Below are 26,990 nucleotides of genomic sequence, written 5' to 3'. Positions count from 1 at the left end.
ATTTTAACGACTTTAAATGATGAGTACGATAGTAGAAGTACTTTTGAGACTGCGGTATATTTCTGCAAAACACTTATTGGTGTCGATGGTCCAGCAATTAAATAAAATATAAGTTGAATAACATGGAAACAATCGATTCCTAGTTCACGTAATCTGTTATGAGCAACAACATAGCTCGCTAGATATTCACTTCTAACCACCGAAATCTCAAATGTTCACAAGTCGGCACTCCGAAGTATTTCTATCACCCCCGATCACGCGCAAACCACTCCAGACTCTCCAACTCTTTTCCGCGACCGCCCGTCTCGCTTCCTCATCCAGCACTCTTACGTGTCCTCACCCATACTGTCCCTCACGCCGCACTGTTCCGAACTCCCCGTGTCCTCTCCCGGAACGATCCTCCACCCCTACTTCCATACAATCTTTCCACGTGTCCTTTTTGGAACGATCGCTGTGATTGGCTAGAGGGCTCCCGCCCTGTCTCCAAGCCAACTCACACTCACAAACATAATGAAACACATTCGAAATACTGAATTTACATATATATAACTTGAAATTCAATAAATATTCCTATGGCTGGACCATAAATATGCTCTAAAACACATTATTAAATACATAAATAAAATAAAAATGTATCAAAGGAATGGCAAGCAAAAGTAGGCCAGTACCCCAATGTCTCTCTGCTTTCTAAAACACAGTAAATAATTGACCAATTTCTTCATGAATAGACATAGATGAATAAATATGTTTATAAGCATGCTGCTACCGTTTTCTCCTGTAACTGTGGAGTACTTAGCCGGCCGTAGTGGCCGAGAGGTTCTAGGCGCTACAGTCTGGAACCGCGCAACCGCTACGGTCGCAGGTGCGAATCCTGCCTCGGGCATGGATGTGTGTTGTCCTTAGGTTAGTTAGGTTTAAGTAGCTCTAAGTTCTAGGGACCGATGACCTCAGAAGTTAAGTCCCATAGTGCTCAGAGCCATTTTTTTGTGGAGTACTTATGGCCTGACATGATCGATAGTAATTGGCCACTTTGACCTCCAATAACTCATGTACTATCCAAGTTACATGTCTGTAATTTATACCAATTTAGGTTTACACTAACAGATTTCTGAAGACATGTTGATTGACGAAATCGGATGAACCGTTTAGATTTTGGAAATTCGTTGCTGCCTGTTGCTTGTATAATTTACAGGCAGACACTAAACTTTAAACTAATAAAGATATTGAAAATCTGATTACACCATCATAATCGTCGTGCAGATAATGGTAATGTACATGTTTCTTTTTTAGGTATCATGATTCATCTAGCTACTATTAATTTCTTACGAACTGTGAAATGCCTGACATGGTGGTTTCACAAAGTCCGCCATCTTCGACACTATCGCCACACAAGTCTCTTTCATCGACACAGCATCACCAAGGAATTCCCAGCCACATGCTCGGCCTGGAGCATGCGCTGGGGCTACCCCTCCACGTGTTTGCTGTCGGGCCCCGGATTGCCGAGCGGCCCGTGCAGAAATGCTAACTCCGAACTTAGAATATTTCTAGGGCGCCAAAACTCGTCTGGCCATCCAGATTTGGATTTTCCATTATTTCCCTAAATCGCTCTAGGCAAATTCCGGGATAGTTCATTATGAAAGGGCACCGCCTATTTCCTTCCCCATCCTTCCGACACAATCGGAGCTTGTGCACCATCTCCAATGACCTCGATGTCAACGGGACGTTAAACCGAATCTTCCTTCCATCCTTGCTTGCTAATTATTACTTCTTCATTACCAACTGTATTCCGACAAATTTTCCAGACAGCATGCACATATACCAATAAATCTAACTGTAAAATTATATCATTGTACAACACATAGTTCAGGAAATACACTATGTGATCAAAAGTATCCAGAAACCCCCAAAAACATACGTTTTTCGTATTAGGTGCATGGTGCTGCCACCTACTGCCAGGTACTCCACAGCAGCGATCTCAGTAGTCATTAGACATCGTGAAAGAGCAGATTGAGGCGCTCTGGGAAACTCACAGACTTCGAAAGTGATCAGGTGATTGGGTGTCATTTGCGTCATACGTCCATACGCGAGATTTTCACACTCCTAAACATCCATAGGTCCACTGTCTCCGATGTGACAGTGAAGTGGAAACGTGAAGGGACATGTACAGCACAAAAGCTTACCGGGCGACCTCATCTGTTGACTGACAGAGACCACCGACAGTTGAAGAGGGTCGTAGTGTGTAATAGGTACACATCTATCCAGACCATCACACAGGAATTCCAAACTGCATCCGGATCCTCTGCAAGTACTACGACAGTTAAGAGGGAGATGAGGAAACTTGTATTTCATGGTCGAGCGGCTGCTCATAAGCCACACATCACGCTGGTAAATGCCAAACGACGCCTCGCTTGGTGTAAGGAGTGTAAACATTGGACGATTAAACAGTGGCAAACACTGTGTGGAGGTACGAATCACGGTAAACAATGTGGCGACCTAATGGCAGAGTGTGGGTACGGTGAATGCCCGGTGAACGTCATCTGCCAGCGTGTGTAGTGCCAACATTAAATTCGGAGGCGATGGTGTTATGGTGTTGTCGTGTTTTTCATGGAAGGGGTTTGCATCCCTTGTTGTTTTTCGTAGCTCTATCACATCACAGGCCTACATTGATGTTTTAAGCACCTTCTTGCTTCCCACTGTTTAAGAGCAATTTGGGGGTGGCGACTGGATCTTTCAACACGATCGAGCACCTTTTCATAATGCACAGCCTGTGGAGGAGTGGTTACACGACAATAACATCCCTGTACTGGACTGACCTGCACAGAGTCTTGACCTGAATCTTATAGAACACCTTTGGGATGTTTTGGAATGCCGACTTCGTGCCAGGCTTCACCGACCGACAACGATGCCTCTTGTAAGTGCAGCACTCCCTAAAGACTGGGCTGTATTTCCCCAAGAAAGCTTCCAGCAACTGATTGAACGTATGCCTGCGATATTGGAAGCTGTCATCAAGGCTAAGGGTGGGCCAACACAATATTGAATTCCAGCATTACCGATGGAGGGCGCCGCGAACTTGTAAGTCATTTTCTGCCAGGTGTTCGGTTGCTTTTGATCACATAGTGTATCTTACTGAACTGACTCCACACAACATATTTTCACATGTATCACTTACGTCAACGATGGATGGCTGTAGACAGTGTAGAATCATGACCGCTTGAGACTGGTCTCTAATGCAGTCAATGTGCTCCTTTAAGCAATCTACTAATGTTTTGCCCGGCAAGATAACGATGATGTGACAAAAGTCGTGGGATACTCCCAAATAGTGAGAAATGCTGCCTCTACAGCCGTCCATAATGGCATATTGACGTTAATGATATGGGCCTTTAATTTAGTGGATTACTCCTATTGCCTTTCTTGAATATTGGTGTCACCTGCGCAACTTTCCAGTCTTTGGGCACGGATCTGCCGTCGAAGGAGCGGTTGTACATATTTGTTAAGTATGGTGCTATTGCAACAGCATACTCTAAAGGAGCCTAGTTATTATACAATCGGGACCGGAAGATTTGCTTTTATTAAGTGATTTAAGTTGCTTCACTACTCCGAGGACATCTACTTCTAAGCTACTCATGTTGGCAGTTGTTCTTGATTCGCATTCCTGAATATTCACTTCGTCTTTGTGGAAGGAATTTCGGAAGACTGTGTTTAGTAACTCGTCTTTACCAGCATCGTCATCGATAGCATTTCTATTTCTGTCACGCAGAGAAGGCATTGATTGTGTCTTGATGCTGGCATTCTTTACATACGACCAGATTCTGTTTGTATTTTCTGCCAGGTTTCGAGACAAAGTTTCGTTGTAGAAACTATCATAAGCATGTCACATTGAAGTTCGTGCTAAATTTCGAGCTCCTGCAAAAGATTGCTAGTCTTGGAGATTTTGTGTTCTTTTAAATTCGGCTAGTTTTTTCCCCTGTTTCTGCAACAGAGTTCTGAACTGTTTTGCGTTCCGTGAGGGATCATCTCCACCTTTTGGTAATTTATTTGATATAAATCACTCAGTTGCTGTTGATACTATTTCTCTGAATTCAGGCCATACCTGGTCTACTCTTACGTCGTTAACATGGGAAGAGTGGAGATAGTCTTTCAGAAGGCGTCCAGCAAATTGTCTTCTGCTTTTCCGAGTAGATGTACAGGGTGATTCAAAAAGAGTACCACAACTTTAAAAATGTGTATTTAATGAAAGAAACATAGTATAACCTTCTGTTATACATCATTACAAAGAGTATTTAAAAAGGTTTTTTTTCACTCAAAAACAAGTTCAGAGATGTTCAATATGGCCCCCTCCAGACACTCGAGCAATATCAACCCGATACTCCAACTCGTTCCACACTCTCTGTAGCATATCAGGCGTAACAGTTTGGATAGCTGCTGTTATTTCTCGCTTCAAATCATCAATGGTGGCTGGGAGAGGTGGCCGAAACACCATATCCTTAACATACCCCCATAAGAAAAAATCGCAGGGGGTAAGATCAGGGCTTCTTGGAGGCCAGTGATGAAGTGCTCTGTCACGGGCTGCCTGGCGGCCGATCCATCGCCTCGGGTAGTTGACGTTCAGGTAGTTACGGACAGGTAAGTGCCAATGTGGTGGCGCTCCATCCTGCTGAAATATGAATTGTTGTGCTTCTTGTTCGAGCTGAGGGAACAGCCAATTCTCTAACATCTCCAGATACTGTAGTCCAGTTGCAGTAGCACCTTCGAAGAAAAAGGGACCAAAAACTTTATTGGCTGAAATGGCACAGAAAACGTTCACCTTATGCGAGTCACGTTCATACTGAGTTGTTTCCCGCGGATTCTCAGTGCCCCATATACAGACATTGTGACGATTGACTTTCCCGTTAGTGTGGAAAGTTGCTTCATCACTAAACACAATCTTTGAAATGAAAGATTCATCTGTTTCCATTTGAGCAAGGATAAAATCACAGAAATCGATTCTTTTAATCTTATCAGCTGCAGACAGTGCTTGAACCAATTTCAGACGATAAGGTTTCATAACTAACCGTTTTCGTAGGACTCTCCATACAGTTGATTGTGGAATTTGCAGCTCTCTGCTAGCTCTGCGTGTCGATTTTCCTGGGCTGCGAACAAATGCTTGCTGTATGCGTGCTACATTTTCATCACTCGTTCTCGGCCGTCCAGAACTTTTCCCTTTGCACAAACACCCATTCTCTGTAAACTGTTTATACCAACGTTTAATACACCACCTATCAGGAGGTTTAACACCATACTTCGTTCGAAATGCACGCTGAACAACTGTCGTCGATTCACTTCTGCCGTACTCAATAACACAAAAAGCTTTCTGTTGAGCGGTCGCCATCTTAGCATCAAGTGACGCTGACGCCTAGTCAACAGCGCCTCAAGCGAACAAATGTACAACTAAATGAAACTTTATAGCTCCCTTAATTCGCCGACAGATAGTGCTTAGCTCTGCCTTTTGTCGTTGCAGAGTTTTAAATTCCTAAAGTTGTGGTATTCTTTTTGAATCACCCTGTATTTCTCGTTTACTTTTCGTGGATTTAAGACTTACTGTATTCAGTCTTTCTACGACAACGCTTCGTTTACTAATTTAAGCATCCGTTTTGATGCTCATTATTACCTCAGGATTCTTTGTCGCTGAGGATCAAGCATGTTTTCACAACCGTTTACTATTAGAGTGGGCTCATGAACTAATTCCTGGAAAGAATTTTCAGAGAATACGTTTATCACAATTTCGGATGATGTATGCTTACCTCCGGACTTAAACTTGTATTTACGCCAACATATTGCGGATAAATTGAAGTCACTACCAACTATAATTGTACGAGTCGGATACACGTTTGAAATTAGACTCCAGTTTTCTTTGACCTTTCAGCAATTGTGTCATCTGAGTTGGGATGTTGATAAAAGGATTCCATTATTATTTTATTCCGGGTGTCAAGAATGATCTCTACCCGTACTGACGTAGGGAAACTATTTACTTCACTTTCGCTACAAGATAAACTACTGTACTTCTAACAGCAACAAACACGCCACTGCCAAATGTATTTCGCCTATCCTATCTGAACACTCTTAGTTCCTTCGCAAATTTTCACCTGAACTTATTTTCAGCTTTAGCCAGCTTTCAGTCCCTATAATTATTTGTGTTTCCTATCAGCGCTTGAAGCTCTGGTACTTTCCCAACACAGCTATGAAGATTTCCAGTAGTTTTACCGATGGTTCCTAGATCTACGTTCTTCTTGTATTCGACCTGCGACCTTTGAGACCGAAGCCCTTTTCCTGTTACCCCGAGACCCTCTAATCTAAGAGTCGCCTAGTCCATGTCACGCAGACCCCGTTAACCTTGTAGCCGCCTCTCGCATCTAATGGAATCCTGACCTATTTATTGGAACCCGAAACCCCACCAAACTATGGAGCAAGTCCAGAAATCTGCCACCTATACAGTCGCAGTTCCGTCTGAGCCCCTGATTCAGACCTCTATTTGGCTCTGTATCAAGATCAGAAATCAGTCTGTCGACTATGCTGCAAATGGTGAGCTATGCTTTCATCTAGCAATCGCAACTGGCAGCCTTTACCATTTCAGATAGCCACTCGAAATCAGAGATCCAAAGTGACAGATATCATCGGTACTAATGTGAGCCACCATCTGCAGTTGGCTGCACCCTGTGTTCTCCATGGCATCTGTTCCACATATGGAATGAATCCACCTGGTACGCACGTGACGTGTACATGGGATTTCTTCCCCTACTTGACAGCTATATCCATAAGGCGCGCCAGAATGTGCCTAACATTGGAGCTCCCAGCTACCAGTAATCCTACCCTCTGTAACTACCTGGATCCTGCAGACTGAGAGATTTCCTCTGAAACAGGACAAGTAATTGCATGTGGCTGTGGTTCATTGTCAGACACAGATAGCACCTGGAATCTATTTGTCAGACTAACTGGGGAGGCCGCACCCCAAGGTAACTCAACTACAGGTGAGGGATCAACCTCAGTGTGGGCAATAACTGGGCTGTCCACTGGTATGGACCGATTGAAAGACTCTTAGGTCGATCTGGACGTCCGTTAGATCCCCACGGCCAGTCGATGAATAGTGACGTCCATCCACCGCAGCCTCAAGATGTGTAACCGAAGCCAACAAAGTCTGAAGTTGAGAATGAAGTTCACAAACTCAATTCGCATCCACACACAACTATCACAGTGCCTATCTGTACTAAAGATTGTGGATAACTGCAGTATATAGACAAATAAACTATATCGACACACACTGTGGAACTATACTGTAGAGACTGAATCTAGTAAATTAGATTAACACACAGAGATTCGAAAACTAAACTACCAAAACACACAGGTGGTTTCTGATTAGGAACTTGTAAAATGCCACAAAATGCCACACAAACGAAAGCTCGAGGACTGTGTCTAGTAAATACTAAATTAGCAGGCGTAAATTAAAAAACTGAACTACAAAAGCACACAGATGAAATTAAACAATTCACTCCTGGTTAGAAACTCGAAAAATCTCACGAAATTGGTTCCTTCCCTGTTGTTGCTGGTGCTCAGCCGGCGTCTGCTACCTGACTGACTAAACTACTGTCACAGACGACGACTAGCTTTCAAAACAAACGAACAAACGAATATCGACACGTCCTACGAAACTCTTCTGTAGACACTAATGAAAACGCAAGAACAGGATAGGCACCAGAGAGGCAATTCTCATTCTGGAAACATCCCCCAGGCTGTGGCTAAGCCATGTCTCCGCAATATCCTTTCTTTCAGGAGTTCTAGTTCTGCAAGGTTCGCAGGAGAGCTTCTGTAAAGTTTGGAAGGTAGGAGGCGAGGTACTGGCGGAAGTAAAGCTGTGAGGACGGGGCGTGAGTCGTGCTTGGGTAGCTCAGTTGGTAGAGCACTTGCCCGCGAAAGGCGAAGGTCCCGAGTTCGAGTCTCGGTCCGGCACACAGTTCTATTCTGCCAGGATGTTTCACAGTGTCTAGTAAATTAGATTAACACACAGAGATTCAAAAGCTAAACTACCACATACGGCAACAATTATTGACTTCCAGTTATATACTCAGAAAAGGAATTTGATTTGTTATCATGTGCTGAAATGTTTGTGTATTATATGATTAATTAGTATGAATAGTGAGCGGTCAGTTATATTCACTTGATCATGTAATAGTAGCTAATTTCCGCCTTTGTTTATTTTATATGATAATTTTCTTATGAAGTTAGCATCATTAAAGTATTTTCTTAATTTTCTCTCCTGTAATAGGCTTTTGGTTCATTTTTCTTAAATGTTCTGCAAAATTTGTGTGGCTTGCCCATATTCCTGTGCTCTGATATGTTCTTTGTATTGGGGTCGAATGTTCTGCTGCTTTGTCCTATATAGCTTCCCTCAACAATGTTGCATTGCAGTTGGTATATTTTTGCCTTCTAGTAGATGTCTATATTTTTTGTTGTGTACTACCTTCAATTTTGTTTCATGTATTCATGTATTCTTTGTCTCGTTGTTGTTCTGTCTCAGTGTGTGTTCGGTTTTGTTGTTGTGTGTGGCTGTATGAGTATTGTGTTTATTGACTGTATTCGCTTTTAATGTTTTTGTTTAATTTTGTGACTAGATTATTACTGTAGCTATTGTTTGTTGCTATTTGTGTCATGAGATCTCAGTGTTTCTGGTAGTTTTCTGTGCTGGGTGGTACTGGTAATGAGTTGTATTAACTGTGATGTGCTCATTATAATTATGTCATCTTCTATTACATTTTCAGCTAGTACTTTTAACATGTGTCCTGAAAGTTTGTAAGTGGGAGCTTTCTTGAAACAACACTTTGACAAAACGCAAGAGTTCATTTCACACACACCCACCCACCCACCCACCCACACACACACACACACACACACACACACACACATACTTTCTCTCTCTCTCTCTCTTTCTCTGTATGTCTCCTCCCCCCCTTCTCTTTCTCTCTCTCTCTCTCTCTCCCACTCCCTCTCCCTCTCCTTCCCCCACCCTCGCGAGAGTCACACATTGCCTCACACGCACACGCACACACACACACACACACACACACACACACACACACACACACACATACACACACACGTACACACATGTTCAGACACAAAATGATATCAACATGTGTATGTCAAACAATGAAACAATTCAAAGCAACAACCAGGAAAGTTGGCAACACTTCCAAAGACAATAAAAGCTTCAGTGAAATGTCTTAAGCCCTTAACATGGATATGACAGGGCGCCCACTCTCTATGTTTCGTCAAAAAGGCGAAACGTGTTTGGATGCATAAGTATAATAAAAAAATTAATCTGGAGCATGCAAAAGGTGTTTTTCTTGCAAGCAACTGAAATTTACAATGAGAAGACTTTCGATTCATCACATTCAACTGAGATGGACACCGCTAAGAGAATTTGCATTTCACAGAATTATAAGTGCAAGCTCCGGAAAACAAATGAGCATCATAAGGAATAGAGGGTGCCGGGAGTCGAACTTGGCTGTAAATAACGGGGGCGAGACCAACAATAGTTCACAGTCTTATTGGAGTCCAGCCAGCGAGTACTCATAAGAGCGAATTCTCCAGCACCTGAAGTAGGCAGCTGGGTCGGTCGTCGAAATATCGTGCATAAAATGTAAATAACGACGTGCAGAACACACCAGAAGCACAACATTAATCTAGCGAGAGTATTATTTGTTGGCTAAGTTTGAAAAGAAACTTCTTGTCTGTTTTGTACAGCAAGGTAGTTTCTCCAAAATGTCTTTAATGATTCTCTGTAGTCACATGCACTTAAAAAGATACGATTTTGTAGGCCCATGCTGTCAGTAGCAAATGACTGCTCAGTTGTTTCCAAGCCTTGTTAATGGATGTCTTTACTGTTATGTATTCGAGTGGACAAGATCATTTTTACGTGCCAATCTTGAACAATTAAGCTAGTCGTCTTTGTCAGATGCAGCGAACGCTGGTCTCAGCTTTGGTCATTGGCTCGACTTCAGCCGAATGAGACGCATTAATTATCACTTATTACCTGAAAACGAACTCTGTTGCATCTATTACATATCCCTTCGATTTTGAAGAAACCTGATTGTATGGTGTGGAGAGTGAGGTGAATGTGACTGGATCAGTTGGGTTTCTGGAGAGTGGTATAGTAGGCATGAGATGTAGAGTCATCAGGATAATGAAGGAGTTGAATGGCAACTGATGATTTGTACTCTCTTGTGGGGAGTATGAAGTCCTGTGCAATATTTCAAGTTGTAAGTTGTGATGATACTAGAACCCTGTGGTTGATGTGCAATATACTACAGATACAGCATAAGTTTGATGTTTTGCAAGTTGTCAGCATGGGAAAGGCGTCTCCAAGGATAAAAGACTTCATCCCGGCAACGATGCTGACTGTGATGACATCTATCTTCGTCTGTATAGAGATGCTATGTCTACAGGACGACCCTTATAGCCTCTTTGGAGTTAGGATTGGAGAGAGAAGTGTCTTCAGAACGTGGTTTTAATTCCACCATTAGTGGCATATGTATAGTACAACGATTAGTTTAGTCTGCAAAAGGGAGATCTCTGAATTCGCTTCAGCACCTGGTACAGACTTCTAAATGGCCACAGAGATTAAATCCAATGATAATTCGAAGTAATAAATCGTCCAAAAATTGCTTCACATTTTTAAGCCGGATGTTTCATCCTTTCCATCTCAGAATCAAACGGAGCAGTCTAATGACATCTATCCTGTTGTCATCTGTTTTTATCAAGGCACAGTGCATCTGTTACTTGACCTACACATGATGCTTATGCTGTGTCAGAGTGCAGTTACGTATGAATGAAACAGAAACTTTTTTCTTAATTTTTATGCAAATCTTGCTAGTTAGTGTGGAAATGTAATCAAACGGGAGTGGAGCAGGGCATATTGGCATTTGGATTAAAATGCTTTGTAACTGACTAATGGTTGACTGCAAACCAATGCTCCTACATTTTCAAGGTCACTGTAGATGTGACACAGGAAGCGTTTACTGCATGAGACAAAGCGACTATGAGATTATGATTCTCCCCACCGCTCAACTGTCGGGCCCGTGTTATGTTAAATGGAAAGTAGACTGCTCACCTTGATGTTGGGGTTGGCCCCAGTGTTGTTGGCCATGACGACGACTCCCACAGACATGTCGCCTCGCATGCTGAAGGCGAGCACGTGCGTCACACACAGCAGCGCCGACATCAAGTGTCGCACGCCAAGCGCCGGGGCATCTGGAACAAGTGCACACGGGCGTGGAATACTCTTGATTCTTCAGTCCTAAGTAGAAATAATGAAAGGATGTATGTGTGAGATATCTTTTTTCGTTAATACTCAGTCGTCAGAAGATCATGCACGATCTCTATCTACAACCGAAGGGGACATCAAGTTGTAAAACTTTTATCGATTAGAAGCAGGTTTATATTATGTAACTGTGTATCTGTAATTACAAATTGTGTATTCTTTGTTGAATAAAGGTCATTGTTTTGTGACAGGAAATTCAAAGTATTGCAGTGTATATATGGAAAAAGCTTAATGATGTTTAAAATAATGAAATTTTACAATATGTTTATATTTAGAAGAAAAAACATTGTGTATTGGTTCATGCTTCTGGCACTTGTATGTAAAATGTAAAAGAAGTAGGGAAGTCCCTCCGTAACAGAAGTGGCTTGGCGCGATGTAAAAGGTGGTTTTTGTGGTCGAACTGGGCGACTCCTTGGTGTAACCGGTACGCAGTCAGTGGCTAGCCGTTGCACGGTACACATCAATGGTGCCAAAGGAGGCAATTGGAAGCCACTTTGTAAGGAATTTTGTCTCGGATGTGGATTTGGCTGTTTCATGGTACTTTCGGCAATAAGGAATGGCTCTAACACATTAAAAATCCGTCCCCAAGAAGAAATTGTATAGAGCATTCAAACATCAAGAGCCGTGAGTACAGTTAGCCGCCACGTCGCTTGCCACCATAACTTTGCCAACTCCACCAACTTAATGCACACAGATATGTATCAGAGCTTGGACCAGTTAATTTGTGAGAGTGATTTTAATAATAATCCAAGTGCTATAAACCTGTGTTTAGAACCATAACTTTTATCCTGATCATGAACCTATGCAGGATCCCCTCCTAAGTGTTTATGAAACCGAGTATCCTGTTTCATATGAACTAGTGGTTTATTTATATTTGTCAAAGGTGCAAAGATTAGTAAAAGCTGAAGTTAGCTAGAATTTTGCTAAAATACTCTCAATTTATTGCAAAGTATCGTTTCGCAGAAATTCAGTGCCAGATTGTGCAAATGTGACTGTCTAAAATACACGCGTCAGAGGTGATGAAAAAGGGCAAACAAGTTGTACTCATTTGAAAGTTAATTTAGCTTTGATTACTATCAAGAACGAATTTTTTAAGTTAATTTAGTTCAGTGTTGAATAATTTGCCTTGAAAAGTAAAAACATATACTATTCCCAGTGAAGCTAAGTATTAACTTTAGTTGAATTAAATTTTGCTACTGAGATAATCATAGAGTTTGCCTAGTGTTACAATATCATTTTATGGGTCCCCACCATATTCTTCTCATATTAGAAAGATAATTGTAATATTATTGCTACTAAGGAAATCTGATACATTTCTCTGAATGAGAGTATAAACAGTGTAACTGTCGTATTATTTATTTTTATTTGTGGTATTTAGATGTCAGTTAAGTCTGAACTCCCTCCTGACCAATTTTAGTTCTGCACTTCTTGCAGTTACATGTCAGTACTGATCGAAGTAACAATCTTGAGTGTAGCTCTTATTAGTGTGAGTTTGGTACAAAATTTGCCCATTTGTATCCTGTGTACTATTCAAAGGGAAATATTAGTGAAAGTAACTTCAAAAGCTAATACTTAATTCTCTTAAACATATATTTCCAAATTCATGTGCCTAATTGGGCTGACGACCGTTCATTTTTTCATTCGTATACGAAATTTATTACTTTCATTAAACCCCCTTGTTTAAAGCCTGTTTAGTTTTTCTGTTAAATTCACCATATTGAAAATTACTGTCCGATACCTTTATCCGTTAGACAAACACGCGGCCAAAATTCCAAAATCCTCTCAGAGGGTAACGTTAGCTTATGTCACTGTAGACTAGTGTCATAAAGTATGCCACTGTCAACAATTACGAAATGTCTCAATAATGTTCTAAAAGTGTCCAGGTGCAACTAGGGTTCGCGCTCTGTGGGTTCCATACAAACTTTATTATGTATACAGCCACTTTATCCGTCCCGGGGTTCGAGGATCTCAACGATTTTTGCCTTTTATCGACACTAAAACTGCCATTATATCGATCCTAGGAATTCCAAGACATTCAGAATCCTTTAATTTTAAGTGTGAAGTCGGATAAAAAATGATAAACGAAATATTTTTAATGTAATATAATTACAAATTAACAACGTTCGGATTTTTTTCTTTTACTTGTAGTGTGAAATCTTACTTCTTGCCAAATTTCATGATTCTAGGTCAATAGGAAGCATCCTATAGATTCTGAAGAGTGAGTTAGAGACTATCGAAGCATATGATATCTTTTGATTGTACTGATTTAGAAGCGTACATTTATTTCATCGATATGGGACGGTAAACCTAAGCACGTGAAGTAAATTTTAACTTGATACTCGTACATCTCTCAGTTCCTGAGAAAAAGCGGTCTTAACGGATGGACGAACAGATAATTGAATAACAAATGACAAAAAAACGTTTTCTCGTGTGATATAATTACAAATTAAGAATTTTCGTCTTTTTTTCTTTAGTTACGGTGAGAAACCTTGCTTCTTGCCAAATTCCATAAGTCAAGAGGAAGTATACTACACGTTTTGATGAGTAATTTTGCTAGTACAGAATATGTGACATAAATGCCCGTATCTTCTGAGTGCATTGACTTACAAGCTTTCTACGGTGCTAAGGGGCCACAAACGTTAGTACATGACCCAGATTTCAACTTGATACGTCCACCCGTTCTGAGGCTTTTAACATTCGGACAACAGACAGATGGGCAAAAAGCAATCCTATAAGGGTTCCCCTTTTACCGGTTGAGATATGGAACTCTAAGAAGGTGGCTCTAATGTTTGTTTTCGACTAACATAATTTTCTTGCGTTTCTCCATAACCTGTTGCATTCTCACTATCTCCTCATATCTACACTCCTGGAAATTGAAATAAGAACACCGTGAATTCATTGTCCCAGGAAGGGGAAACTTTATTGACACATTCCTGGGGTCAGATACATCACATGATCACACTGACAGAACCACAGGCACATAGACACAGGCAACAGAGCATGCACAATGTCGGCACTAGTACAGTGTATATCCACCTTACGCAGCAATGCAGGCTGCTATTCTCCCATGGAGGCGATCGTAGAGATGCTGGATGTAGTCCTGTGGAACGGCTTGCCATGCCATTTCCACCTGGCGCCTCAGTTGGACCAGCGTTCGTGCTGGACGTGCAGACCGCGTGAGACAACGCTTCATCCAGTCCCAAACATGCTCAATGGGGGACAGATCCGGAGATCTTGCTGGCCAGGGTAGTTGACTTACACCTTCTAGAGCACGTTGGGTGGCACGGGATACATTTGGACGTGCATTGTCCTGTTGGAACAGCAAGTTCCCTTGCCGGTCTAGGAATGGTAGAACGATGGGTTCGATGACGGTTTGGATGTACCGTGCACTATTCAGTGTCCCCTCGACGATCACCAGTGGTGTACGGCCAGTGTAGGAGATCGCTCCCCACACCATGATGCCGGGTGTTGGCCCTGTGTGCCTCGGTCGTATGCAGTCCTGATTGTGGCGCTCACCTGCACGGCGCCAAACACGCATACGACCATCATTGGCACCAAGGCAGAAGCGACTCTCATCGCTGAAGACGACACGTCTCCATTCGTCCCTCCATTCACGCCTGTCGCGACACCACTGGAGGCGGGCTGCACGATGTTGGGGCGTGAGCGGAAGACGGCCTAACGGTGTGCGGGACCGTAGCCCAGCTTCATGGAGACGGTTGCGAATGGTCCTCGCCGATACCCCAGGAGCAACAGTGTCCCTAATTTGCTGGGAAGTGGCGGTGCGGTCCCCTACGGCACTGCGTAGGATCCTACGGTCTTGGCGTGCATCCGTGCGTCGCTGCGGTCCGGTCCCAGGTCGACGGGCACGTGCACCTTCCGCCGACCACTGGCGACAACATCGATGTACTGTGGAGACCTCACGCCCCACGTGTTGAGCAATTCGGCGGTACGTCCACCCGGCCTCCCGCATGCCGACTATACGCCCTCGCTCAAAGTCCGTCAACTGCACATACGGTTCACGTCCACGCTGTCGCGGCATGCTACCAGTGTTAAAGACTGCGATGGAGCTCCGTATGCCACGGCAAACTGGCTGACACTGACGGCGGCGGTGCACAAATGCTGCGCAGCTAGCGCCATTCGACGGCCAACACCGCGGTTCCTGGTGTGTCCGCTGTGCCGTGCGTGTGATCATTGCTTGTACAGCCCTCTAGCAGTGTCCGGAGCAAGTATGGTGGGTCTGACACACCGGTGTCAATGTGTTCTTTTTTCCATTTCCAGGAGTGTATTATTACATTGCAGTTGGATTTGAAAGGCGGCACTTCAACCAAATATTGAAAAATAAGTTCTACATAGAGTCTGATCATCAATAAATCAAGTGACGGACGCAATAACACCGCGCCATGTGACGCAAAAACATGCCGGAGTGCTTGAAACAAAGGTATACTGCAACAGAACATGACCCCAAGTTGTCAAGTCACCAGAGGTATACTGCAGTCTTAGCGCAGGTATGTTCCACTGCATTCATCTAATGTGAAACACCAACATGTTTCCATCCCCGTTATACTTACGTACAAATGCTACGTTCATTATGTGTCTAGTAAATACGACGTAGTACACTGTGCGACGTGGCTGAAATGGCATTGAGACTTCCAGGCACTTGGCCTGTACTCCCTTTGCTACCTACCTACTCCAACACACTCAAGGTACAAGGACTTAGCATGCCGAGACGAAAGTACACGCCAGTAGGTGAAGTGTGTCCCTGTATCAGAAGAATTCGTTTCTGCCAATGACTGTGCTGCGCGGCTTCATCAGCTACGACAATAAGCCTCCCACTCACAAGCATATGAGACTTCATTACAGTGTGAGACACGCCTCAACAACATGAGACATCAGGAAGAGGCACATCTGCACCTACCATTTTGGCCTATCATTATTTATCTCATGAGACACATGCATAGATACCAATAGTTTGTGAGAGTGAAATGTCAGCGTTATGTGCATATTACACAACAAAACGGTTTCCTGCTGAACATGTGTTGTAGGAATGGCTAGGTTAAACTGCCACATTCCAGTCCACCACCAGTCAAATTACATGCACTGCCACAAAGGGACGCATCGCTGTTGAGACATTTCTTGTGGTATACACGAGAATATAAGGCAACGTTCCAGATGACGTCGTTTGATACAATAGCACCATGTGCACACACTGTCATGTTGTGTAGTATTAGTATCGACCTCATTTATCGACCCGGTTTGCAGGGCAAGTCACATATCAGAGGCAAGAAACAGTTTTTCAGCCTCTAAAGTATAGGCTGCCCAGCACAACAGGTGTACCCCGTTGGAGTAGTATTAGCCTTTTTTATTGGCCTGCTTTCAATGGAAGCATGCATGTCATGGGGAAAAAAAATACATCACCAAGCCCTTGGCACATTGACTGTGCTGCGAGAGGGGCATGTTGCGGAAGCAGTACCAGCCTCCTTTCTCGTCCTCAGTATTTACTCATGCGGATGGACGTGCTTGGGAGAAGGTTGATACGAATAGAAGCAAAGATGAGAGAGAGGGGGGAGGGGCAAGAGGGCATGTATCGACCTCTATTGTCGACCTACATTGTAGCGTAGCGTACACAAGGGAAAAAGGGGCTTACATACCATTGTCATGTAGGCTATGCTGCATAAGAGTGGGAGTAGTACCACTCTGCTTCAAGGACCTGATGCGTAGCCTGCCTAGCATGACAGGCGTGTTATGGAACTAGTAGCAGAATGCTTTACTGAACTATATTGCAGGGACTGAATGTTCCAATGGCTGTGACTGAAGACAGATCGGGATGACTAAAAAAGAGGATGGACAAAGTGAGTGGGAGGAGGAAATGGATTGAGAGAAGGGAAGGACAAAGAGATATATGAAGCAGGTGGAAGACATAGAGAGGTAGTGGGCTAGTGGGAAAGGAAGAGGGAGAGGTGGACATGGAAAGAAAGAGGGGTGAGAGTATGACCAGAGGGAGGGAAGGGTAAGATGTGTCCAGAGAGGTTGTGGGGGAAATGGATAAGGAGTGGGGGAGGAGGAGTTGAAGAGAGTCAGGAGGAGGCAACAGACAGACAGAGGTGGATGAAATGGGCAGAAAGAGGGAGGTAGAGATGGACCCAAACTGTTACAGGGTGAGGTGTGTTAGTGTATGTGCCTCACGCATATGGATAATAGGCCATGGGAAAAATACTAGCCTTCTCTATGTACTTACATAAAGTAGAGTGAACGTGTGGACTGATTCCAACCAAATTTGGCACAGAAACGGCAGCACTGTGGGATCTATAACTTCCTAACTCCAATAGGGGCGAAGACATTGGAAAAAAAGTATTTCTTTTTTCATCCAATGGTGTACAGGCTGTCCACAATGGCTGGCATATTTCCGAGGAAGAGTATCAGCTGTCTTATCACTTGCTTTGCATGGCAGGCTACATGTCATCACACAACAGGTATGCTGCCCTGTACAAAGGCATGCTGTGTTGGAGCAGTATCAGGCTGCCTTACCATCCTGCTTTGTTGCTTTGTATGGTAGCCTACACATCAGGAGCAAGAAATGATCTCCAGATCCTGGCATATTGGGTATGATACATGAGGCAAACTATGTTGGATTAGTATCAGCATGGATGAAGGAATGGATAAGGAAGAAGGGAGGGAAGAGGGCTTGAATAGAGAAAAGGGGAAGCAGTATTGGAAAAGGGACAGGGAAATAGCATTTAGTCAGAGAGTGGTGGATCAGGAAGCAGATGGAGCTTTGCAACAGAACAATGTGGACAGCACAGAGGGGGGTGGGGGAAGGAGATGGACAGAGAGAAAGTGAGAAGGGGAGAGACAGAGAGAGGGGGGGGAGGGAGAGATTGCAGATGGGCATGGATTGGGGGTGTTTGAGAGATGGGAATAGGGAGAAGGAGAGAGGAGAAGTTTAATGTGGTGAGAGGGATGAGGAGATGGATATGGAGAGAGGGTATGTGGAGATGAATAGGGAGACATTGACAGGGTGGGAGAGGGGTTGGGGGGAGATGGAAACAAAGATGGGGACAGGAGAAGAGAGAGGTGAAAGGAGAAGATGGACAGAGAAAAGGGGAAGAGAAGGTCCGAAATAGAGGGGGAGGATGGCACAGGCAGAGAGAGGTGGAGATGTACAAAGAGAAGGGGTAGGTGGACATGAATCGAAAAAAGAGGGGGGCAATGGACAAAGATATGAGGAAAGAGGGGATGTGCATATAGTGCAGGACGAGGAGTTGGACAGAGAGAGGGGAGGAGGAGTAGGAGGAGGAGCAGACAGACTGTGGAAGGGGGGGAGGGGGAGCTGATGAACTGAGAGAGAAGAATCAGATGTGCAGAGAGTGGGGATACGAGGAGATGGACAAAGAGAAGGGTAGGTAGAGAAGGATAGAAAGAGGAAGGAGAAGAGGAGTAGCTGCGAATCCGACCGTTTGCTTAATGTGTCTATTAGCTGAAATTTCTCGATACTCTCGCCACACTCTCTGTCATGATACGGAAAAGTTGCGACTATTCTCTCCATCATCTTAGTGTGGCTACATACAATTCTCAGTCAAGTAAACAATATTCCAGTATTCGCCAATCTAGTGTTCGGCAGACAATCCCTTTCGTGGCCAAAGACAATATCACAAAATCCTGACTACAAGTTGAAGTTTGTCTACAACTGAACCAATGCGATTCACTTAATATTTAGGCACTCAGTTTTACGTTCGAAATTTTATTTCTTGCATGCGACTAAGAGTGGATGTTGTATTTAGATTCACAAATTTTATTCGTCTGCGTTAAATGGCTCTGAGCACTATGCGACTTAACGTCTGAGGTCATCAGTCGCCTAGAACTTAGAACTAATTAAACCTAACTAACCTAAGGACATCACACATATCCATGCCCGAGGCAGGATTCGAACCTGCGACCGTAACGGTCGCCCGGCTCCAGACTGTAGCGCCTAGAACCGCACGGCCACTCCGGCTGGCTCGTCTGCGTTAAGACAAGCTGCGAGCGAAATTTATATTTTGTACACATTATCCTTCATAGAGCTATAAATTCGTAGAGCTTAATTTCTATTAAGTGACTGTCTCATCTCCAGTACCTTTATCTTTTAAGTAAGTAATACATGTCATTAACAATAATGGGTTGCCCAACTTTGCCACTACCAAACAGTCATTTTTCCGAAGAACTCTCTATGCAGCTGCGACATCATCATTAACCATGAAAGTCTGTGTCTTCGAAAAAATGACGATAGATAATTCTGAAAATATTTGGACCCAAGTTCAAAGACGCTATCTTGGTGTTCAAAAGTTCAGAAGAATGTATTCTCAAACGAAGCGATGTAAATTCATTTGCAAGGAAAAGACGTCTGAAATTATTGAACAAGAACGGTTAACCAAGAAAATATTAAACGCGACACAAAAAGTCATAGTATGATGCCTAGCTGAAGCTCAAAAGGATCTCACTATGGACTTACTGGGAACTACACGGACGATGTACAGACAGGAGATCGACTCTCTTATGTTCACGTCCAGACAGCTAACAGGAAGAAGTCTGAAACTACAACACACGTGGACTAGGACTACATCAGACCCACTTTCACAGAATGACGAAGTTTTGGGAAGTTAAGAGGAACACGAAGACTAACGCTAAAGAATGATGTTATTTACACGACCAAACGAAATAAAATAATAATAGTTCTATTACACTTCGTTAAAGCGCACTCTGAGTCCTTTTCAACGAGAAATAAAATTTTGATTTAACGTCGCATCGATGACGGAGACATTACAACGAGGAAGCACAAGGCCATAAGGATGGCACAGGAAATCGGCTGTGTACGTGTTACGTCGTGGCAGGATCCATCCCCACAATCGTCTTAAGTGGATTAGGGGAATCATGATAAACCTAAATCTTGATGACGAGGTGGAGACTTGAACCGTAACGCTATCGAAAGAGAGTATAGTAAGCTCTCAATTCGCAGCACTCCATGATCCTTGAATAAAATATTCTCGAGCTTCCAGCCGCGTGGATTGGTCATACACCCACCAGCTTTCGGACGAGCGCACCTCGGCCATTGTCAGGTGGTACATAACTGCCGTTCAGTGGCTGGTCTCGTCTATCTGTAGCTTAGTATTGGATGTGACGTCAGTGGTGCTCAGTCCAGCGCCACATAATGCAATGTTTCAGCCCTGCAACTTCCGTACCCGCTTTAATCACGCAACGATGGGACTGTTGCTTTCAGATGCCAGAAGCCGTGTTTATTGAGTACTGTATTATGTGTATTGATGTGCTATAGTTATAGCATATTTTATTAAGCTAGCAGAGAAACCGTCAAGCTTCGTGATTACAGAGGTGTCGGCGAATGCAATTTTACGTTTGTTTTCCAAAGCGCGTTCAGCTACAGCAAATTTCTTTGGATGTAAACGGCTGAAGTTCTTAGACCTGCGGTATCTGTCACAGAGTTGACGTATTTTAGCTTCAGACATGAAGGCTTTCTTAATGTTACGCCGCTTCAGGAACACTTTAATCTTCTCTGTCAGTGCTCTACAGAAAGGCAAAAACGCCAATTTTTACTCTGTTCCTCGGCTGTCTCTCTTTACTGCAATTGCAAACATCGCTTTGATATTCAGCGACTATTGACTGCTGGGTAGTTTCTGCACAAATTTTAGACAGCCTTGTTTTATTCGTCGTAATCTCAGAATTGTCCGCCCCTGGTAGCTGAGTGGTCAGCGCGACAGAATGTCATACCTAACGGCTCGGTTTCGATTCCCGGCTTGATCGGAGATTTTCACCGCTCAGGGACTGGATGTTGTGTTGTCCTTATCACCATCATTTCATCCCCATCGACAAGCAACTCGCCGAATTGGCGTCAACTTGAAAGACTTGCACCAGGCGAACGGTCTACCCGACGGGAGGCCCTAGTCAGTCGACATTTATTTATTTATCTCAGAATTGCAAGTAGTATATTCTAGTTAGTATTGTTAATAGCCATTCTTCTTCAGATGCTGTAAACCTATATTTTTTGTTCTTCAATCTGTTTTCAAAGTAGGGCTTTGGGTTAGTACTGCTTTGCATTTTCCATCATTCCGCCAGAACCCAAACTGATCGTCCCTTAGGAATACTTCTATCAATCGTTCCATTTTTCTGTAGCTAACACCGATTATTGTTTTGTAACCATGACCTATTGAACTCCTGGTTCGATAATAATGACATCTGTTAGCGCCTGCTTTCTTTGGTACTGGGATACCAGGCTACCATTTTCATATGCTGCAATCTCCTGTCAAGATGTTTGCAATTTATTTGTCATTGATTCGTCTATGTAAACGGGTCCTTCAAAATTGTACGATGCTTTCTCACGTATCAAACTACGTACTCTCACATATTCAATTACATAACAAATTATCTGACGTTCTAATGGGATAACAAGACAAATACATTGCTTTAGCCTCGTTATATCAAATAATTGTACACGATATTAGGCGGGAATTCAGATCAGTCTCAGCATGCATGGTATCATTCAAGTGGACTGTGTTGAAATGAATAAATATTAAATTAAAAAAACTCAAAGAATATGAATATCGTGGCAAGTTCTATTGTAGTAGCAGTAATAGCAGTAAAAGAAGAAGAAGTAATGTTTATTGATGCACTCTCTTCCCTTTGCAACGCAGTGGCGCCATCTAAAGTACCGAACTGAATCCCGTAATCAGAGCTGTAAAGCTACTGGCTGTCCGCATTCGCAAGACATAGAGTGATATGTATCTTACGAAACACTCTTTCGAAGAGTAACAGCCGTCGCCACGCACATAATCTTCTTGATAACATTATCATGCCTTATCAAATTTCCCACGGTTATATGACCGAAAAGTGCCACTGATTTCACCGCTTCAACTAAACAGCCTGCTAGGTATTGAGATTGTTATGTTACCTTTTTCCAAGTAAAAGTAAATTCTGCGTTACGTAACGTTCTCCTAGACTTTCCAAATAGTATTAATATTGGTTGTTAATTGGTTATTTACGACAAGCTAAAACAGTATATCTGAACGGAATTCGAACCGAGGATGTTACCGAATATAGACAGTGTCTATCCAGTCAGTACACGGAGACTCAAAGTTGCATCCAGTTGATGAGATTTCGTTTTATTCCAGTCTCCATTACTCTCCATTCGCGCGCCGCCAAACGGTTTCAGTTTGCCACAATGATCACTGCATCCAAGAAGCAAAGCATTTCTTCTCCTTTTTGTAGGGCTTCACACGAAAAGATCTTCATTCCAGATTTTGACGGAAATGCTTGCACATACTTTTCAGTATAAATTTAGGGCCTATTGAAGATTAAAAACTTTACATGTCTGGTGTTCGAACACAGTCTTTCTTTTTTTAAAAAAATACTATAGCATATTATGTTGTGTTACGTATTTTCTGTTCAGCAGAGTAGGTATTGTCTGCATGGTAGCGGTCTTTTGTGCACTATGCGTACTCTTTGCTGTCTGTCATTTGTTCGGAATGCATTATCTGTTTTAATGTATGAATGACGGTTGATTCTCTCTGTTACGGTGATCAAGAAGCAAGATCTATAACAATTACAGAACTGAGATTGCCATTCTTTCTGTTCAGAATATTGTAGTGATATTTGTGGCATTGCGCCACGTTCCCCTAGACACCCAGCCGCTCAAAGGAGACTCCATTTAACCTAAAGAATATAATAATATTATTTATTGGCGACTGAGGTCACAGACGTTCAAAGAGTCAGTTATTAGGATGACTATTGTAAAAATATTATTTGTATTCACATGTAAAATACATTAAAACTGTGTTTCATAGCCTGTACAATGAGTGAAGAACCAGGGAAGCAGCAAACCAGTAGTGGACTGGGGCTGAATTAGATCCAAGTTGTGTACATTTTTGCTTGTTCCCTTTCCCACTTTGCTTGTAACAGGGATGTTTAACACAGCCAGAAATCATTATAGAATCGGCAGTTTCCATTCTTTAGAAGTTTAGAGGAATTCAGACTTTTTCCAGCAAAGAACTGTGCACGTAACGCAGAATATGTAGAAGCATTGCTACATTGTTTTTCTGCAACCATGAGATTTCAACTTAATTCTTATAAATTTTGACTAACGTAAGAGTCTTTGGGATTGTTGTTATTGTCTGAATTGTTTTTGGAGGAAGTTTCATTTCTTTCACTATCTTTTGAGTTATGGAAAAGACGTGACACCAAATTAGAATGGAGAATAAAGACGAAAATGACGTTCAGGAGAATGTGGAAAATATTGAGTCTTCCGCTGAAGACAAACTAAGTATTGATCCTTTAGCAGATCGATAAAATAGGCGATTTTCAATCAGGTGGGTGTACTTATTGAGAAGCAGGGAGTAATATCGAACAAACAAGAAGCAATGTCGAGAAAGCAAGATTTAATCGGCTAACATACAACTTCAGCTAATGAGGTATCTTATTGGAAGAAAGCTCATCAGGATTTACCCGAAACAATCACGTATTTAACCAACGAGGTAGCTGAGATAAGACAGAATCAGGAAACACTTTGTGAACGCACAAACATTTTCAGAACGTGTTACCAGCCTACCTCTGGGATAAGAAAAAAAAAGATTATCGAGAAGTTTGCTCTACAAAGAAGTCAATTTGCTGCCTAATTACATTTGTGGACATCTGAAAATGGTGTGAAAATAGTTAAAAAGATAGAGGAAGAGGTTCAGGCAGAGGTTGAGACTACTTCATCCAAGAAGGGTAGTGGAGACGAAGACTTTGCACATGAGGTTCACGAGATTAAAGTTCAATTGAAAGATAATTTTTCGTAGTGGCGAGCTGCCATCAGCGACTGAGGAGCTTGTTGGGGTTACGGAAGCAACGTAGAACGAAGTCTGTAGCGAATGGTTCTGAGCCGGTACAAGCACGTGCTCCATTGTGAAAGAATCCGCAAAATAAAAGGTCAGAATTACCTGAGAACTTATTAACTGTAACACACTGTGCGCTGGGGCGGTGAATGTGTATGCCATTGTGTCGATGGAGGAAATGTTAAAGCATAGGCAAGTGATTTCATCAGACAAAAAAATAGTGCAACCGACTTTCTTTATAAGCTTTTGGAGGGGCACTACCACGTTCTTGGAGTGAAGTCCAAAAAATACGATATGTCAGTGGATACACTATTGTCAACAAAGGACCATGGCGTAGAGGTATACTAGACCATGAGGTGGCCATTGCAATGGGACATAACGATGGACTGTGATTCTGCTTATAAAGAGGTAACGATCAAAAACCACCATACATCATCTTCATTTAGTGGCGCGTCTAAAGCAAGAATTTCTAATTGACACCACGAGCAGCTTGCATCCCACGTACCACATCAGTAAGTACTTCGTATAGATGAGCAATGTATTATATACAGCACAGAGACGTGTTTGTGTTGTTAAGAATCGTTAATGGAATTCTATTAAAGTGATGGAAGAACTCACTGCGTAATTAATAATTATGTGTATAATTCTGGGGTCTATTGTGGCTGTCAACACAACTGGCACTGCTAAGAATATCCTACGACATCCACATTGCTGGCAACGGGTTATACACAGGGCAGGTGACTAGTATGAAGCTCAGTAAAACTTTGAAACACGTATCTTTTTTGTACGGGCTGTAAATAAATAGTTGCCACTATTAAAGTTCCAACCCTCGTATTCAACTAGCCGCGGTTTTCGTAGATCCGAATTCGATTGTGAACAACTGATCCATTCCAAATCAACTGCTTATGATTATACTAGTTGCTCGCCGTAACCTAAATACTACTTAAAAAAGTTGGCTCTGGTGTAACATAACAGACATTTCGGCCGCTCACCAAGTTGCTTTAAATCGTCTATCCCTTTCCATAACAGTCTTTTTACTTATTTTTACTTCAGCAGGTCTCTGCACATGGTTCAAGATTACGGTTTTCGTTTCTGTTTTAGATAGTATTCCCAGCTTTCCTAATTCGTATTGGATGTCAGAACCACCTCTTACTTGCAGTGACATAATACGTTTTGTGAGGGTTGGATTCAATCAACTAATGGTGAAATACCTGATACGATAACATCGCTCAACGTAATTTTGACATTTTTGTAGAAAAACTTTTTGAAGCAATGATGTATTTCAGACGGAGCAGAGGTCAAAATACCTGGACTCTGACAAGTAGTTCCACTTAAAAGATGACGTATTAATTACTATTAATTATTTAAAACATGGATAAACACGTATTAGTAACTTTCATAACACTCCAGCTAAACGAAATCCAATTCCAGTTTTGTAATTCTGTGTTAAAATGAAATCGTTTGATATGCATCAAGATAACGTTTTGGTTGTTTTAAGTCATTTCCATCCATTTCATCCCAATTCAAACAGTGTATTATATAAACATATTTTATATTCGATGTGCTAAACTTCCTGTATTATTAGCTATCAATATAAATTTGTATAATATTAAATTTGAGTTTTTTTCTGACTTAGGGCATGTCTAACGCCATGGGTATGACGTCAATGGGAACTAGAGTGTGTCCGGAAAGTAAGGACGAGTATTAAAAGTGCTATAGAACATACAAAAATGTATTTTAAAAAAAAAAAACGCATTAAGTAGCTTCTCCCACTTATATCCTCCATATGACCATCCAAGGCTACGCATCAACGAGCATCGCGTTCATTGAAGTTCTCGGTGACGCGTTCACAGACATCTGGTGGGATGCCGTTAATAACTCTTTTAATTTCATCCTTCAATTGGTGCATTGTTTGTGATTTGTTCGCGAACACTTTTGATTTCACAAATCTCCACAAAAAAAATGTCACAAGGCGTAAGATCACATGATCTGGCAGGTTAACCCTGGTCACCTCGCAAAGAGATAATTTTTTGAGGAAACTTTTCATTCAGAGTAGTTTCATGAGTTGTGTGACACGACGCATCGTCTCCTTGAAACCAAAAATCGTCATTTTCATCAATAAGAGGTAAAAACCAATCAGAAAGCACTTTTGGTAACGGTCACCGTTTACAGTGACTCCCTCTTCATTTTCGAAAAACTACGGACCGATCACTGCTCGTGCCCAGAACCCGCACCACACAGTCGTGCGTTGTGGATGCATCTCATCTTCCACAGTCCCTCGTGGATTTTCGCTACCTCAAATTCTGGGTTTCTGTACCCACTGAGGTGTAGCTGCGCCTCATCTGAGAGATTATTCTTTTTGTGTAGTTCTCGTTCTCCGCTTGGCGAACCAAGATCCATTGAGCAAATCGATGTCTCTTTACATGACCTGCAGGCTTCAACTCCTGTGTAAGTTGAATCTTGTACGCATGCATTTTCAGATCTTTTGAAATGATTTCATGCAGTGAACTTCGTGATAAATTCAATTGTTGAGCTCGTCAACGAACCGCTTTTCTAGGGCTTACGGTCGCGTTGTCACGCACGACAACAATGTTTTCTAGTGTTCTAACAGAACGAGGTCGTCCTGTTTTCTTAACGTATCGAACAGAACCCGTGGTCTCAAACTTCCGGATCAACTTGCGAACTGAAACTTTCCTGGCAGATTAAAACTGTGTGCCGGACCGAGACTCGAGCTCGGGACCTTTGCCTTAGGTAGGAGACGAGGTACTGCGGAAGTAAGGCAGTGA

General features: G+C 42.5%; 1 protein-coding gene across 1 annotated transcript in view; it reads right to left on the bottom strand.

Moving 5' to 3' along the window:
- Positions 1-26,990, bottom strand: part of LOC126459482 (putative inorganic phosphate cotransporter) — a 189,456-nt gene that overhangs the window by 107,550 nt on the left and 54,916 nt on the right. The window contains exon 2 of the mRNA XM_050095863.1: positions 11,141-11,280. Coding sequence (XP_049951820.1) covers positions 11,141-11,280 — 140 coding nt within the window. The remainder of the gene's footprint in view (positions 1-11,140; positions 11,281-26,990) is intronic.

Source organism: Schistocerca serialis, chromosome 1 (assembly GCF_023864345.2).
Source record: "Schistocerca serialis cubense isolate TAMUIC-IGC-003099 chromosome 1, iqSchSeri2.2, whole genome shotgun sequence".
Lineage (NCBI taxonomy): Eukaryota > Metazoa > Arthropoda > Insecta > Orthoptera > Acrididae > Schistocerca > Schistocerca serialis.
The sequence above is the reverse complement of the archived record's forward strand: the minus strand, read 5'-3'. Positions and strand labels throughout refer to the sequence as shown.